Below are 15,164 nucleotides of genomic sequence, written 5' to 3'. Positions count from 1 at the left end.
GTATAGAATTTTTAGATGGGCAATTCTGGATTTTTTGAAGTTGAATTTGTAACCCTCTGCAGCGAACCCAAGTATTATGGTGTTCACTCTTTTCAAGTGAGTCTCCAAGTCATCATCTGTTAGGTAAATGTCATCAACATAAGATAATGCTTCATCATCATATAGTTGTAGTAATTCTGTTACTCTCACTGAGAATACCCCCGGGCTGTTCTTGTACCCCTGGGCTAACCGACAGAATTGTTTTTGAGTGCCATTTACTGAGAATGCAGTTAAATATCTGCTCTCCGGTGCTATGTTTTGACAAAAGAATCCATTGGAAATGTCCAAGGTAGTTTTGTATTTTTTGCGCACTATGTTATTCATTAGTGCAGCACTGTGTGAGTTTTGCACTGCAAAGGTTTTGCAACATGTGTTAAGGTGTCGGTAATCCAAAACTAGACGATATGAATTGTCTGGTTTGGAGACCGGAAACAAAGGATTGTTCATTTGTGAGGTGCAAGTTTCAATCACCCCCTGGTATTCTAGCTGATCTAGTATTTCATTTACTTGTTTTTTAGCTTCTTGCTTAATTGGGTACTGCCTTTGTGCAGTTGGTTGTGATTTTAACTGGATTTTGTGAGGAGGAGAATCCTCATCCCATCCTACATGATTTTTATATAAAGCAGGTGCTAAGGCCACTGCCCACTTTCTAGCAAGTGTGTATTTTTTATGAATCGGTATTTGATTCGAGAAGGCAGGCATAATTACTTCTTCGCCATGAGGGCACTCCCTGACAAACTCTGGTGGCCAGTCTTTTTCAGCTAGAAGGATGTCATAGCCTTTGGAGAGGTTATCCCAAAATAGTCCCCTTATTTTCCTAGTCTTATCTCCCTCTATACGTAATGTTATCTCGTATATCTTGTGGGGCTTGCTAACTCTGGTGTCTGCAGTTTCCACTTGAAGGTATTCATTCGTGTCCACTGTCTCCAGATGATTCATAAGGACTTTGCGAGCTATGCTCACCTCTGCTGCGCTGTCTAGCATTGTCTGAGCCCACTCTCCGTTTTTCAGTTGTGTCCTCAGTATTCTCGGCATTGTTAACTACCTTGATACTGGCTACCTTCTTTTTTGGAAATTGTAATTTCTTTTTTAGCTGAGCAGGTTCCTTGTCTTTGGACTTGGCGTGCTCTTCTGATCGTCCTCTTCTTTCCGATTTCTGCGAGGAATTCTGAAAAGATTGAGAGGGACGTGTATCAATGTCTTGATATCTATCAGGTTTTTTAATATTATCCCTATTTCTAAGGTTATATCTATTCCCAGAGGGGTCACTCTGTGGTGACCTCTGTCTTTGGTTTGGAGATTTCTCTCTTCGCCTCGGAGACCTTCCTCTGGACTGGAATTTCTTTTCTGTAGGATTGGATTGTTTATTTCCATCCCAGTTCTTTTTTGGTGAATTATTATTATTAAAAAATATTTTTTCTGGACTTGTAGTCAGTTGCGGTTTTACTGGTATTCCACCTAGACTATCTCTGCCTAGTTCTTCATAGGATTTTTCTATGATTCTGGCAATTTCAGCTGGTTGGTCTGCTATATCTGTCTCTTTTAACCTCTGGCGGATCGCCACGTTTGCTGCTTCACCTTTTATGTTGGCTAATAATATAGCCGAGACCTGCTTGAAGTCTTTTAGTAATTTCATACCAAGAGTTAAAGCAGGTTCTGGACCGTATTCATCTTGAATTTGTTTTAGCACATCTGGTATTACCGAAATGGATGGAACACCGTGCGTTTTTGTGTAGATGGAAGCAAAGACTGTACCCCAAGTGTCACAGTCCTCAATGTGTGGTGCGATTCCCATTGGGAGACATATAGTCAGAATCCTGTGTTTTTCCAGCGGGGTGGTGTCAGGAAACACCGCCTCTATTTGGGTGATTTTCTGTGCCAACCAGAATGGTATTTGTTCCCGTTTAGCTGGAACTTTACCTAGGCAGGATTGGATGTTCTGTGGTGTAATTTTATTTGTGTTCCCCTGGTGAGGGGTCAGCTGTGGAAGTTTAATCGCTGGCTGAATTGTTGAAGTCCGCATTACATACTGAACTAATTGTCTATGAATTTTTAGTAGTTGTTTTAGCTGTATTAACAGCTCTGCTGCAGGCATTCTTTCGATGTCTGGATGTGGTGTGTATCCGGCTAAGACCGGCCACGTTGCTCCTGGTCTTCCTAAAGGACCGAGCCTTGTAATGTGATTATTATGTTTTAGGGCGCCATCAAATAAGAGCAAATGCTCTTGGAATTTGAGTGGTACTTCCACCTCCTCGAAAGGAGTGTACTCATTAGGAGGTTCCTCTATTTTGTAATAGTGGAAGTACTTTGTTACAGCATTTGCTGCTGGAAAATGTATCCATGAATAGTATACCTCTGTCTGCCGATATTCGTGTGCCTCGATTACGAATATGACTGTGCCACCTCTAGGTGTCAGTCCATTTTCTATAAGTTTTAAGGTTATAGATCTCCTTTTGATGACCGGAATGAGTGTTATATTCGGGTCTGCTGCTTGCATGGTAGCATCAGCATCTGCGAGTTCAGTTGCTAATCTAACTGCCTCTCTTTCATCATCACTCTCTGCCATTTTACAGACAGGATGGTATTATGTTTGTTTGCAGATCAGGTTTCTTTATGGAAACAGAGATTAGATGCACAATATTTTGGAACTGTTTATCCTTCAACGTTGACTATACCAAGAACCATACATAGGAGTTCCCTCCTGCGAGGTTTTGGAGGATATTACCTTTCACCCACTCCAGACGTCTTTGGAGTATAATGGGAAAAGGGGTCTGAGTGAGAAAGCACGACTGAGTTACTCTAAATGTCTTACGTTAGTTTTATCGCCCTTTCCAAACGCGTTGGGCGCCATGTAGTGTAGCTCCTATTTTCCCAATAGGCTCTGCGCATTGGAATAGTACCTACAGCAGTAAAGGCCTAGGCCAGACGTTAACTAGGTCTACTACTGTCGATACTAGACTTAATTTTTGGGTTTGCCAGCTAAGCTCAGAGTTCGCTAGAAACTTTCTCGAATGTTCAAGGAAGGATTAACTTCCCTGATTAGACAAGAAGGGATTTAGTTTCTGACAACCATAGAACATGACAACTTTGCTCTCCCCTAATCAAGAGTCAATCTCGAGAGTCGTGTGAGCACAAGGCAATTATTTTACTCAGTCAGTACGTGCATTCTTAGTCTCATCAGAATGTAGAGAAAAGGAAGAGACGGGCGTGTTCAATAAAAAGGTGTTATTTATTGATCAGTCTCTTTTCTCGTACAAGAGAAATGGATCGATATTATTGCAATACTTATAGTTAAGTAAAGTGCATACATTAAAAGCAATAGTATAAAATAATACTGTAAAAACATTGATATGGTTTCTGAGCCATATGATGTTTAAAATGATTAAAATATATTTACATACACATATACATTTGACTAAACGTACTCAACTGGTGTTTCTAAATACGCCTACCCCGTGTACCTGACCTAAGTCTAATGCGTGGGCGGGAATAGAAAGTTACAGTTTAAGTTAAGTTTGTTTTTGCCAAGTGAATAACTAAGGAATTCTCTGTGAAGGGTTATTCAGTTCTGTACCTGGAAGTTAGGATGAATGAGGAATGGTATCTCTTTCTCTGCTCTCGATATTCCAGGCTGCCTGCGAGGGCTGCCCAGAAGCGCCGGTGCTGGGTCTCTCGGCTTGAGATAGCAGCGCGTCTCTCAGCGCGTCAGGAAGGCGGGGCTGCTGCCAGCGGGGTCTGCTTCTGCTCTCGGCTTCGGCAAGTATGGCTGCTCCGTCTTGTCACCACGCGTGTGTTTGCATAGGGCAAGGTCGGCAATATTTATACCTTAAAGGTGCCGAGATTGACGTAAGGATGGACATAGATACGTCAATAAAGATGTCATACGACTTGCTCGTTAGCACATTCTTTACTAAAGTTCTCTGTGAAATCAAAACAATGGCCGCACGGATTTTCCAGGTTGTCATAGGTTTGATTTGTTATGAGAACGTCGTATGCCTTATCAGGGGCTGGAGGAATGTCGCTTGTCTAATTAGATCTCAAGCGTTATGACCTAATCAGATAACACGTTCCTGTGCTGGAGTGTGACTGCGTCAGATAACGGTATCTGCATCATGGGGGTTTTCTTGCCTCATGGGCTGACTGTTAGTTAACTTGATAGTTAGTTTAACCAGAATAGGGTCAGGAATAGGGGGACTGATTCAGAACCTATAGAAATACACGACAGGATGGCTATGGCGATGTCGGGTGCCGAGGAGGGGTTCAGCCAGGTCTCTGTCTGGAAGGTGACGTCTGGGGTGTTGGTGTTGAGCAGGTCCCAGAGTTTGACGGCGTGTTCGCGGGCCGAGCGGGTGTTGAGCAGGATGCATCTGAGGAAGTTGGGTTCTTCGGTGGTTGGGTTAGCGGGTCGGATGCTGGTAAAGCTGCAGTTCCGGCAGGAGAAGGGTCCTTGGGTGTGCTTCCGGGCGGCCTGGCAGCAGGTGCGTGATCATACGGCATTGAGTGCGTGGAGGGTGCTGGACTCGTAGCGGAGGCAGGCGTTGTGGTGTTCGCGTGGGCCAGGTGTCCTGGCGCCGGGAGTGTTCCAGGCGTGGACAGGCGCAGACGGGCTTGCCTTAGGTGCGCCTCCATATGAGGGGATGAGGGAGGGAGGAGCAGCTGGGAGGCAGAGCGGGGTGGCGAATGGGAATGCAGGGGGGCGGGCCGCAGGGGGCGCAGAGGCTGGAACACGGAGGGGGGAGCGGGTGAGGGGTCACAGACGGCAAATGGGGACAGAGGCAAAACGGGGCACAAGGGAGAAACAGGCCAGATGGGGCACAAAGGGAGACACAAGGCAGAATGGGGGCAAGACGGCAGAAGCGGAAAATGCACAGAATAGCAGGGAACAAAAATGCAAGCAGTAGTAGCGGGCACAACCAATCATGAGCGGCAGCAGCAGCGGGCACAGGGCACACAGGGGGGCTGTGTGGAGGTGAGGGGAGCGACCTGCCTGGTGACAGGGTCGCCAAATGTTCAGGGATGACCCTGCAAAAAAGGGCCAAGTCCAACAGGTACCATATGCTAGGGACTTACAAGGGCCACTGAGGTTGTGTCAATTTGGAAACATAAGGTACTGTTTATGGAAAGAGCTCTGGCACAGGGGACCTGGCTGGCAAGAGCCCTGTGCCCTTCCAGTTGCAATTACATCACTTTCCAGGCAAAAAGTGGGGGCTAGCTGTGTCTAAAGTAAGCCCTGTCCTACACTATATACTAACTGCTTAATTTGTCTTTTTAAAGCTCACTTCACCCAAATCTAGGATACCAAAGTATTTCATTACCTATGTTTCTACTTCTATTAGGCCTAAAGATATTAGGAATATAGCCTTATTCACAGCCGTCCTGATAATTGTTCCCTGAAATATCTATTATTATGAGCAATTTCTCGTCCTGGGAGACACTGACCTTTTCCTCAGATTTTGTACATGTGACCTGAGTGAAAGTATAAAGCTTTTTTGCAGTTGCAAATCACCTGATTCTCTGAATCATGCCTTTTGCGATTGCATAATAGCTTTTTACAAGATAAAAAAGGCAAATTGCGAATTGTTAACTTGCTACTGAATCACAATATGCGTTTGCTACCAAATAGCAATTTGGAAGTTAAAAGGGCGTCCCTTCCATATACCGAATCAGAGTGATATGTATTAATGTTTTGCGACCAAATTTGCGTCGCAAAACTGTAATGCTTTACCGCCAGTGTAACTGTAAATCGCAATAAGAAAATCAGTATTCCTAATGTTTGTACATCTGACCCAAAATTCCTTAACTTTGCACGACAAACGGATCTTACTTTTAGGTTCTGAAAATGAATAATCATAGTACAGAATGAAAACTAGTGCACTGGTTCTCTCAAAAGACACCCCTGCAATATGGTTGACAGAAAGGCAAATATTGACAGATAGTCTGTACGTATGTGAGGGTGGTCAGAGAAGGTGCCCTAAATTCTGTGAACCTGATTCACCAAGGGAATGCAAAGAAAAGCATCCTCGACAAGTAGCGTTGGGCCTCACAACTACTACCAACCTTCCGCCAAGGAATGCGCACAGGAATTACCCAATGAGTATGTAAGGAAAGAGGGAGAATGTAATTTACATTGACACTGAGCAATTTAAGAATAGAAGGGGAATACATATGTGTAAAGTATCTAATATACAGCTGACAACTTAAAAAGAGAGCATGGAAAGCATTTACTTGTTAGTGTTGTAATTGGTAAATCACATTGCTAGTGCTGCAAATAAAGTGAACTATGAGAGTCAATCACTAAGTGGCCTGGAGATCATGTGTACTTTTTGGAGAACTGACACATGTTTTCTATTGTTTCCTTGCACTTTGGCTCTCAAGGAGGTGTAGTGCATTAGTTTTTTCTTTCTCTACTGCCATTGGTAAAATTAGAAAAATTAGAAAGATGAACCTGGCATTATTGTAATGACTAATCTACAATATTAATAAAATTACATTTGATCGATAGTCCGAAGGTCGAACATTTTCACATGTGTAAAATGGAGAGGAAAAACATCATATTTTAATTAATTCCTCTAAATTCTTCCAAGTGGTGTGCGCTTCTCCAGATAAAGTTAAACGATGATGCTGTGGTCTAATTCAGTGGTTCATACCAGTGACCTGAGAATTCCTGCAGGTCCGCAAGCCTACTTAGGGGGTACGCGACTGCTTAGAAAATTGAATATCTTACAGATTAGTCAAATTTATGTAAATTATGAATGAAAATGTAAAACTGAAAATGTTAAAACATTCTGTTAATATACAGGAATTATAAATTGTTGGCTAAAAATTAAGTTGATATCCTCAGAATAATTCATGGGATCAGTGCAAGTGCATCAAGCAGAATATACTGTTGACGATGAGCGGCCGTAGTTGAATTTAGAAAAACGCCAACCTTTCCATTAAAAGTAACATTTTGATTTTCTTTTTATATTTGTTTGTGAATTAAATACAATGATTCATCATTTGTGTATTGGTTTGATGAATGCTTTTTCTCTATTTTTGTGTGCATTGTTTTGTGGTTTTAATCGTAGATGATGCTGGGTCCGGGGCCCCTGGCTTCCAGTAATGACTCTGTGGGGTTCCAGTAATTCCCATAATGAGTCAGTAGAGGTCCCCGGGTTCCAGTAATGACTATTGGGGTCTAATGAGTGAATTACTTACTCAGTGTGCTTGATCTTTCAATATTTTTAAAGAAAATCCCCTCTTCTTCCAGCTGAAACTCACCAGGTGCCGGATGCCAATGTCAGCTACACTCTGGCTGCAGATGTGGGCCTGCTCAGCAGAAACATCAAAATAATCGGTGAAGATTATCCCGGGTGGTACAAGGAGTCCTTCGGTGCTCGAGTGCTCGTCAGCACGTTTTCAGTGTACGACCATGAATACCGAGGTAATAAAATAACCAAATATCTGGTCCCATTTTCGACTATTAGTGGAAACAGTCCACTGTTATCCCTTTTTGTGACACTGTTGATGGAAGTGCTGTGGTGAAATTGACTCGATACTTGGTGGCCACACATGGGTACAGCACACTTGGCATTTTGATCTGGCTATCTTTCAGTCCTCTGCTGTTCAGCGAAGGAAGCCTTTCAGCATGGGGTGAAGACTATTCGATAGGAGTCATCCAGAGACCTTGCAATAAAAGTTCGAGGCCGTCAGAGTGGTGTTTCTTGGGTTAGTTGGCAACAGCGTTAGATGGAGGGCCGAGAGGTCGGGGTTCTAATGCTGCCTCCACACGGGCAGATCTCTCCAGCTCCCTACGGCTCGGTGCCCTCCCTGCCTCACCCGCACAGACGGGCTTGTGCCCAGAGTCAGCCTAACCCCAGAAGTTGGCAGTAGATGAGACAAGCATTGATGAAAACATTAGGTTTACTTTTTTTAAAGTGCATTCTCAAAAATGAACATACAGACACATCTGAATGCATATACGTAGACTTACATATAAAGAGAATTAGTATGTTACCCACATTTTAGAATACAGACTAACAGACATACATGCACCCAGGAACATATATAACAGATATTTAGAAAGACGTTAACATGCTTGCAGGCTTACAGTATGTATATATGGAAAGGAAATAACAAAATCTGTATGATGCAGCACTTTTACTTCTTTTTCTTTTCCTACTTTGATGGTATTTAACATTCCCCTTGCAGATAGGTTGCCTAATACAGCAAGTGACCTATATGTTATGTTATGTTACATTTATAGAGTGCTGGGATTATTGGCGCTGAGAAATAACATACCAAGCCTATTGTAAAAGATCCGAGTTAATATTAGGGATTAAAAAGCCTGGTTTGGTTAGCTTTGCATGCTTGGCTAGATTGGGTTCTGCACACAGGGCACTGGGAGGGAGCTGCACAGTGTCACTGCTGCGATGGAGAAGGAGGGGTCTCTACAAATACCCCCTCTTGGGGTACAGCTAACAGACATTGATTGGCCGACCGCAAGGACGGGTTGGGCTGATAAAGTCAGAGTTAAATCATCAGGAACGAAGCGCTGTGTTGGTGTAATATTTTATATACAATGAAGAGGGTTTGAAAGAAGGCCATTGCAAGAGAATACTTTCATTTTATGACTCAGTTGCAAGCGTAGTACGCACAAGGTCAATTCAGTGACTGCTGGTGTGTGTTATTAGTTATGAATTATTCCTGTATCTGTGGTTTAGCTTTGTTTTTGATAAATGTAAGTGTGCCTTTTTATTGAGTCTTGCTCTCATATTTAAAAAACTGTCATCGTATATAGCAAGTTGAAAATAATCACTTAGAGAATTATGTGAGAGGAGTTTGGGAATTGATATCCTGTTTTCCAAATATGACTTATCCCTGTTCTATAACGAATTCCAAGTTGTCTATCAATGTTAATATGACATATCTTGATTGACTTTGGGCATTATGTTTTATAAAAAAACATCTTCTAAAGCATTTAATCTCTTTTTACTTAGGAAGCGCACGAATTAGTAATGTTGAATTTTACCACAGTGGCCAGGAGGGCTACAGGGAGGATAATGATCCCAGATATTCACTCGCCTTCCTTAACCTAAATGAGGTATGACACAGTGTTTCTTTCACATTCATTGTTTGGTCTGTAGCCTTATCTGGACCTAATGATTAACACTTGCCTATTGTTTGCTGAAGCTAAAATATTCCTGCTGCATGCACGCAGATGTGATGCTCACATACCCAGTTTTGTGCTGTGGAGACAGTGCAGCACTAGACCTTTGGTACTGGTTTATTGTTTGTTGACACATTGCAAAGTTTGTCCTAGAGCGATAATAAATAAGGCTGCAACTGCAGCGGGACTCTATCCATGAGTAATCATAAGCACTGTATAGACGCCCACAATTTGCTATTCATAACACTGACGTTTTTGCATTTTCCTGGGTCATTTCTGTAATAATTACTGATGATGGAAATGAAATATTCCATAATTTAGTAGGTCTTAGTTCCAATGCTGATGAGTGTTTTCCTTTGAAACTAATTTGCTGACTTGCAAACAGCCCAACGGCCAAATACCTAGCAAATATTGTGTTAACTGCATCCGTGCCTTGTAATTCGCCCCTGCGCCTCTTGTGCTACACAAACCCCACAAACAGACAGGAAGAAATTGCTTGCAAGTCTACGATTTCCACTGGCCTTTATTCATCTATCACTGGTAAATCTTGTGTGTATTTGGAATACATATCCTCTAGTCTAGAAAAGTGCGTGCAAGGATGTTCAATGCTTCTCCCATTTTCAACTTATTTATCAATTAATTTGATTAGTATTTGTTATAAGGTGGTTCTGACACTCTGGGCCGTCCAGATTTTTTGCTTTTTGAGCACCTATTTGTTGAGCTTTTAATGTGGGAGAGCCTCATAAGTTGAGACTCACCCACAGTGAACTAATGATGAGAGAGACTGTATGTGGATTTTACTGGTGTCCCCGTAGCTTGACTAGGCCGCTGCGCTGCAGCTGGAGTGAGGGGCACCGGTGCCTGCCATGGTGTTCATGCAAATGCACAGATACCTTTTTTGCATTGCGGTGGTGCTGCTGACAGCACCGCCCGTTGCAATGCAAAAATTGCGGGATGCGCCCGCCAGTGTGGCGGGCGCATCCTAATTGTAAATGCGGGACCGCCGCACACGTAGCGGATGGTCCCATCTCCAGGTGCGAAGGTCCGCCCGCCATCGTAAAAGCCCCTTAGTATCTAATAAAGTATACTTAGATGGCAAGAGTAGTAAAATTCTCATGTTTTGGGTAATTTAAAATAGTTTCTTAAAGTTCATTATTTTGCATGACTTTACACTGGCCTTCAATTGATAAATTAACTTAACCCGATGAGGTTGTCATATAAGTCATTTAATAGGCCAGGTATAATATATTCATAGAGCATATACAGTGAATCAAAGTGTTTGGGGCGCCTATGCCTTTACATATTCTAACTTTGTTATGTGGTGATTAGTTGAGTTTCATAAGTCCTGAAGAAATATTCAATATCACCAGTACTGTGTTATCAGTCTTGTATTTATCCAACCTATGTATTCAGATATGCTGTAATGTGCTTACAAAGCACAGCAATATTTGTACTCAAGCAGATCATTCAAGGATATTGGACAGGTAGAATAAGGCAAACACACCTTTGCTCGACCCTGGGGCAAACAACTGGTAACAAATGAGATTCACCAGGTCCAGAAGGGTGGCAGAAAAACCCTCCTAGAGTCCCCGATGATGCTGTGATGAAAAGAACCTAGGAACACATTTGCATTTAGAGGGCTGGGCTGTGCTGTGAGTTTCAGACCAAGATCTTGTATCCAGTTTTCAGGGGAAACTAGAGAAAACATTCAGGGCCCATCTCCTCTGCGTCTCAAGAACTTTTCTTTCACTGTCAGGTTCTCACATACTTCACTTTTTCCAGTGCCACCTAGTAGATGTGGATACTTGACTAGACTAATGAGTGCCCTTAACAAAGAAATAACTTCAGTTTAACAAAGAATAGAATCCTGTATCCATGCTGTCAGAGAAATTGTAAGCTCCCCCCTCCTTGTTGCTATGACCACCAAGGGCCGGACTGGCCGTAGCGGGCACCGGGCATTCCCCCGGTGGGCTGCAAGGGTGGGGGCCAGTTTTGGGCCCCTGGGGCCGTTTTTTTTGTTACAGGGCTGTTTTTCCAGCATAGCTGCAAAATCGGCCCTGTAACAAAATCAGCCACAACCCGGCCCTGGCAAAGAGCTCGGCCGCACCCCCAATTCCCTGGGGGGCCGGCCGAGCACTTTGCCAGGGCCGGATTAGGTTCCCAGTCCAGCCCTGCACCTCATGCTCTGGGGTAATTTCTGGTGATACTGTTAACGGAAGTGTCCAGACCGATTCAGACGTAATTAATGTGATTTACCGTTTGGACTACTCTATGGATCCCCCATTTAAGTGTCTAAAAATCTCTGGCCCTACTCCGGCTATTTCTACTAGCCCTAATCGCGAAGGATCTATCCCATTTCCTAAAGTCACAGTAAAGCAACATAAGCCTGTTACAGAAAGGGTAAATTAAATAAAACTCCTGCAGCCAGCACTGAGGACTTTGTCCACATACTTACTCTTGTGCAATTCTTAGAATTTTCAGTCAAATCTTCCCTGGACTCTCTCTCCGTGAGAGTAACAATTGCTGAAAAAAATACACTCAGTTGCGGTGAAATGCTGCAAGCAAACGATAAGTATAGTTCCCTGCCCCAGTCAAAATTGCCCACCAGTCCTTCTGGTATTCCATCTTCTAGTTTAATTCCATCCAGCAAGCATTTTTCTACCCAACTTACTTCAGAATCATATGCTGGAATTTCATCTACCAGAAAGCAAGTGCAGCAGACCTCGCGCCCTAATATCCAAATGGCCAAACCAAGTGTTTCCTTGCCATACATGGAAACCGGGGGACCAACACAAAGTCTGGATCTTCCCCTGAAACCTACACCTTTGTAGTGATTCTTGGGAATATGCCAACTAATACCCAAATTGACTCTGAATCCTGGGAAAGCTTGCAAAACAAATTGATACACTGGTTGGACAAGAAAATAGGCATGACAAACAATCTTTTTTTGAGGATATAAAAATGGTGAGAAGGGTTAGCTGGATTGGAGAATAGCCAAATCACTAGCAGGTGACTGTATAGGTATGTCTTTCAAGTCTCCCCTTCTGGTACAATCTATTTTGAACAGATCAAGAGTCAGCCCCACTTTTCCTCCACAGCATCAAGTGATTACCCTCCTCCAGGGTATTTGTATCACCCCCCAAACCAGGAGGTGGGATGTCATCTTCCCCAAGGGACGGAACTTGCTATACCGATTACTTACCATTCATCTATCACCACACAGAAGTGATTCGCCTTGCTGGCTACACTGGATCGTATTGACTGACTTTCACTGGAGGCTGTGAAAAAACGCCCAACCACGTTGTTTTCCCCGTCCATAGACTTAGAGCCTTCTTTGTCATCTATTATGGCCCCATTGACACAATGGTATGTCATGCTCACTCAGACTCCCTGTTCATAAGTACGGCTAATGAGCAGTCCCATTGTTACAACTTTCTCCTCTGGAATGTGGTGGGGCTATGTTCTAAGGTTTCTCTCTTTCCTTAGATGTACTCGGTCCCAGGATGTTTGTTCCTGGTCCAGGAAGACCTGGCCTGGAGTTCAGGCTGGGCTGTTCCCATGGAGAACAGGGTCAAGACTGATCGCATATGGCTTGGTCTAAACTGGAATGGCGTGGCATGCAGACAAACAATTGATTTAATCCAGATCTGTGACTGGGGGTGAATGTTTGATTAATTCAGCAGTCCGTCCATCATCTGTTCTTTTTGATTATAAATAAATTAACGCACATTTAAGACAAAGTAATTGAAATAATTACGCCTAACACAGAAACAGACACCATAACCCAATAGCAAACAATGGAGAAATACACAAGGAAAATCTGTTTCTTTCTCAAATAATTACAATCAAAGTACTATTAGTCACTAAAATTAACATACAAGATGTTGAAAACTAGAAAGACTTAAGGGATGATTTTTATCAGAACAGATAATTGTAGTGCAACACATAAAAGACTCATATATAATATTTAGAGTCAAATTGGCTGCTGTTAATTCAACAAGAACATAACAAAAGGTATTGAGTCCAATAACAAAATGAAATGAAGACATACAATAAAAACATACAGTCACTAAACATTCAACTAAACATGCTTTTAACAGTCCATAATAATTGAAAAAAGGTTGACATTTCTGCTAAACAGTAAAATTGACCAGGGCCATCATCAGGTCAAAGTGTAGCATAAATACAATCAGTACACAAAGTAACAGAACCGGGGAAGAACATTTCTCAGAGAAATTAAGGTAGTCTATGATTGGGATGACAACCAGTTCAATCAAAGCATACTAATTGGGGCCAATCAGGAAAGACTTGTTCATCTGGAAAATAGCTCACAGCTAAAGGAATCAATCATGGCTGCACAATTAAGTTGCCAAAGAGTGTGGGACAAAGTATACACACAAGTTATTATTAAATCCAAAGTAATCGGTATTGTCCTGCTGCCCTGGGCCAACATCCCGAGTGGAGAAAATCCATCCCACATGGGTATTGAAAGACACATGCCTGAGTTTTTCGCGACTATTGGAACTTGACTAGATGGAGCGGCTACTGCCGTGGTATCTTAGATGTGCTTCAATTTATTTATAAAGCATCACTCTTGGTGGTGGATGCTATCCCAAGTGAACCATATTCATTTGTTACACATAACTACCCTGGTTCTTAGGGTTGCTGGGATGACCCCGTACGTTATACCCATCTGGAGGCAGCAATTAGTGAAACTTTGTGGGTCATGCACTTTTCTAAGATTGATGGTAATTCCAGCCAGCCAACAACGGTACTTGAACGTCTTTGCCTTGAAGTTTTGACTCTCACCTGCAGCAATTTGTGCTTCACTTTGGATAAAATCAATGTTGCCATTGCAGGACGTATGGGCGGTAAAGCCCCTGGCGGCATTCTCATTAATATGTTTAATGCCAACGACCCCTTGTGTGGACCAATCTTAACCAGGGTATTATGCACATATTGCTGATCTGGAATTTTTTTAAATTGGTCAGAGACCATAATTGTACCAAAATTTAAGGAAGGGGACTGTGCTGACTCTGCTTGCTACTGCCCTGCTTCTCTTCTCAATTCCTTGGTTAGAGTGGCAAGGATAAATTTAGTTGATTGGTCTTGAGGAGTTGGCCAAAACTAACAAACAGTTTTCTAATCTTCAGTACGGTTTCTGAAAAGGCCTGAGGAGTATCAAGACAACTTAAGGCCTTATTACGAGTTTGGTGGACCTCCCATCTGCCTGCCACCACTGCACCGACAGGAGGACCTTCAAGCATGTAGTGCACCCACTTGTTAGATTACGAGTGTAATCTATGGTTGGTGGGTGGTGCTGCGGTAGCCTCACGGCGGTGGTCTGTTAGGCTCATAGGAGAGTCTTAACAGCAGACCACCACCGTTACAGCGCCTGCAGCTCGTTCTTCCACGGTGTGGATTGCACCATGTCATGCATGCCTTGCAGGAACAGGGATGCAATTTCAGGCGGGGCAAAACATGTGTCACCCTACATGCACCCCCAGGCCAAGAAGCGGTAGGGGACCCTGTTAGGGCCCCCTTACTTTCATGTCCCCCATCCTTTTCATGGTGGGCTCACTGCCATGAAATGGGCAGGGGAACTAAAAGTCAGAATACGCTCAGCGGTGCGGCAGCGCCACCATCAAAATATTCCTGCCCATTTCCAGACCTCTGGCAGATCTGGTTCATTGATCCAGGCAGAGCCGGCGGTCTCGTGGCGGGCTGACCACTACATTCATAAGACAGCGGGCGGACCGCCAGTGTGGCGGTGGTCGGAATGCCACAGTGAGTAAGACTTTGCCTATAGACCGCTGTATTCATAATAAGGCCGTTAATCAATGCCTGCTTATTGGTAGATACACTGTTATTTAAGTCATTTATTTTTAGCATTTGTCAATTTATTGAGCACTTTTGATTGCATTCTGCATAGTAACTTATGGGAAGTCTTACTGGAGCTTTGGGTGGACCCACTGAT

General features: G+C 43.1%; 1 protein-coding gene across 1 annotated transcript in view; it reads left to right on the top strand.

The window, feature by feature from the left end:
* The window catches only part of LOC144828000 (fibrocystin-L-like), a 1,506,874-nt gene that overhangs the window by 1,277,659 nt on the left and 214,051 nt on the right, over positions 1-15,164 (top strand). The window contains exons 65-66 of the mRNA XM_078686147.1: positions 7,289-7,462; positions 9,018-9,121. Of these exons, the coding sequence (XP_078542273.1) occupies positions 7,289-7,462; positions 9,018-9,121 (278 nt within the window). The remainder of the gene's footprint in view (positions 1-7,288; positions 7,463-9,017; positions 9,122-15,164) is intronic.

The sequence above is a fragment of the Lissotriton helveticus genome, chromosome 4_1, assembly GCF_964261635.1.
Source record: "Lissotriton helveticus chromosome 4_1, aLisHel1.1, whole genome shotgun sequence".
Classification (NCBI taxonomy): domain Eukaryota; kingdom Metazoa; phylum Chordata; class Amphibia; order Caudata; family Salamandridae; genus Lissotriton; species Lissotriton helveticus.
This window is presented reverse-complemented; position numbering and strand designations above follow the sequence as displayed.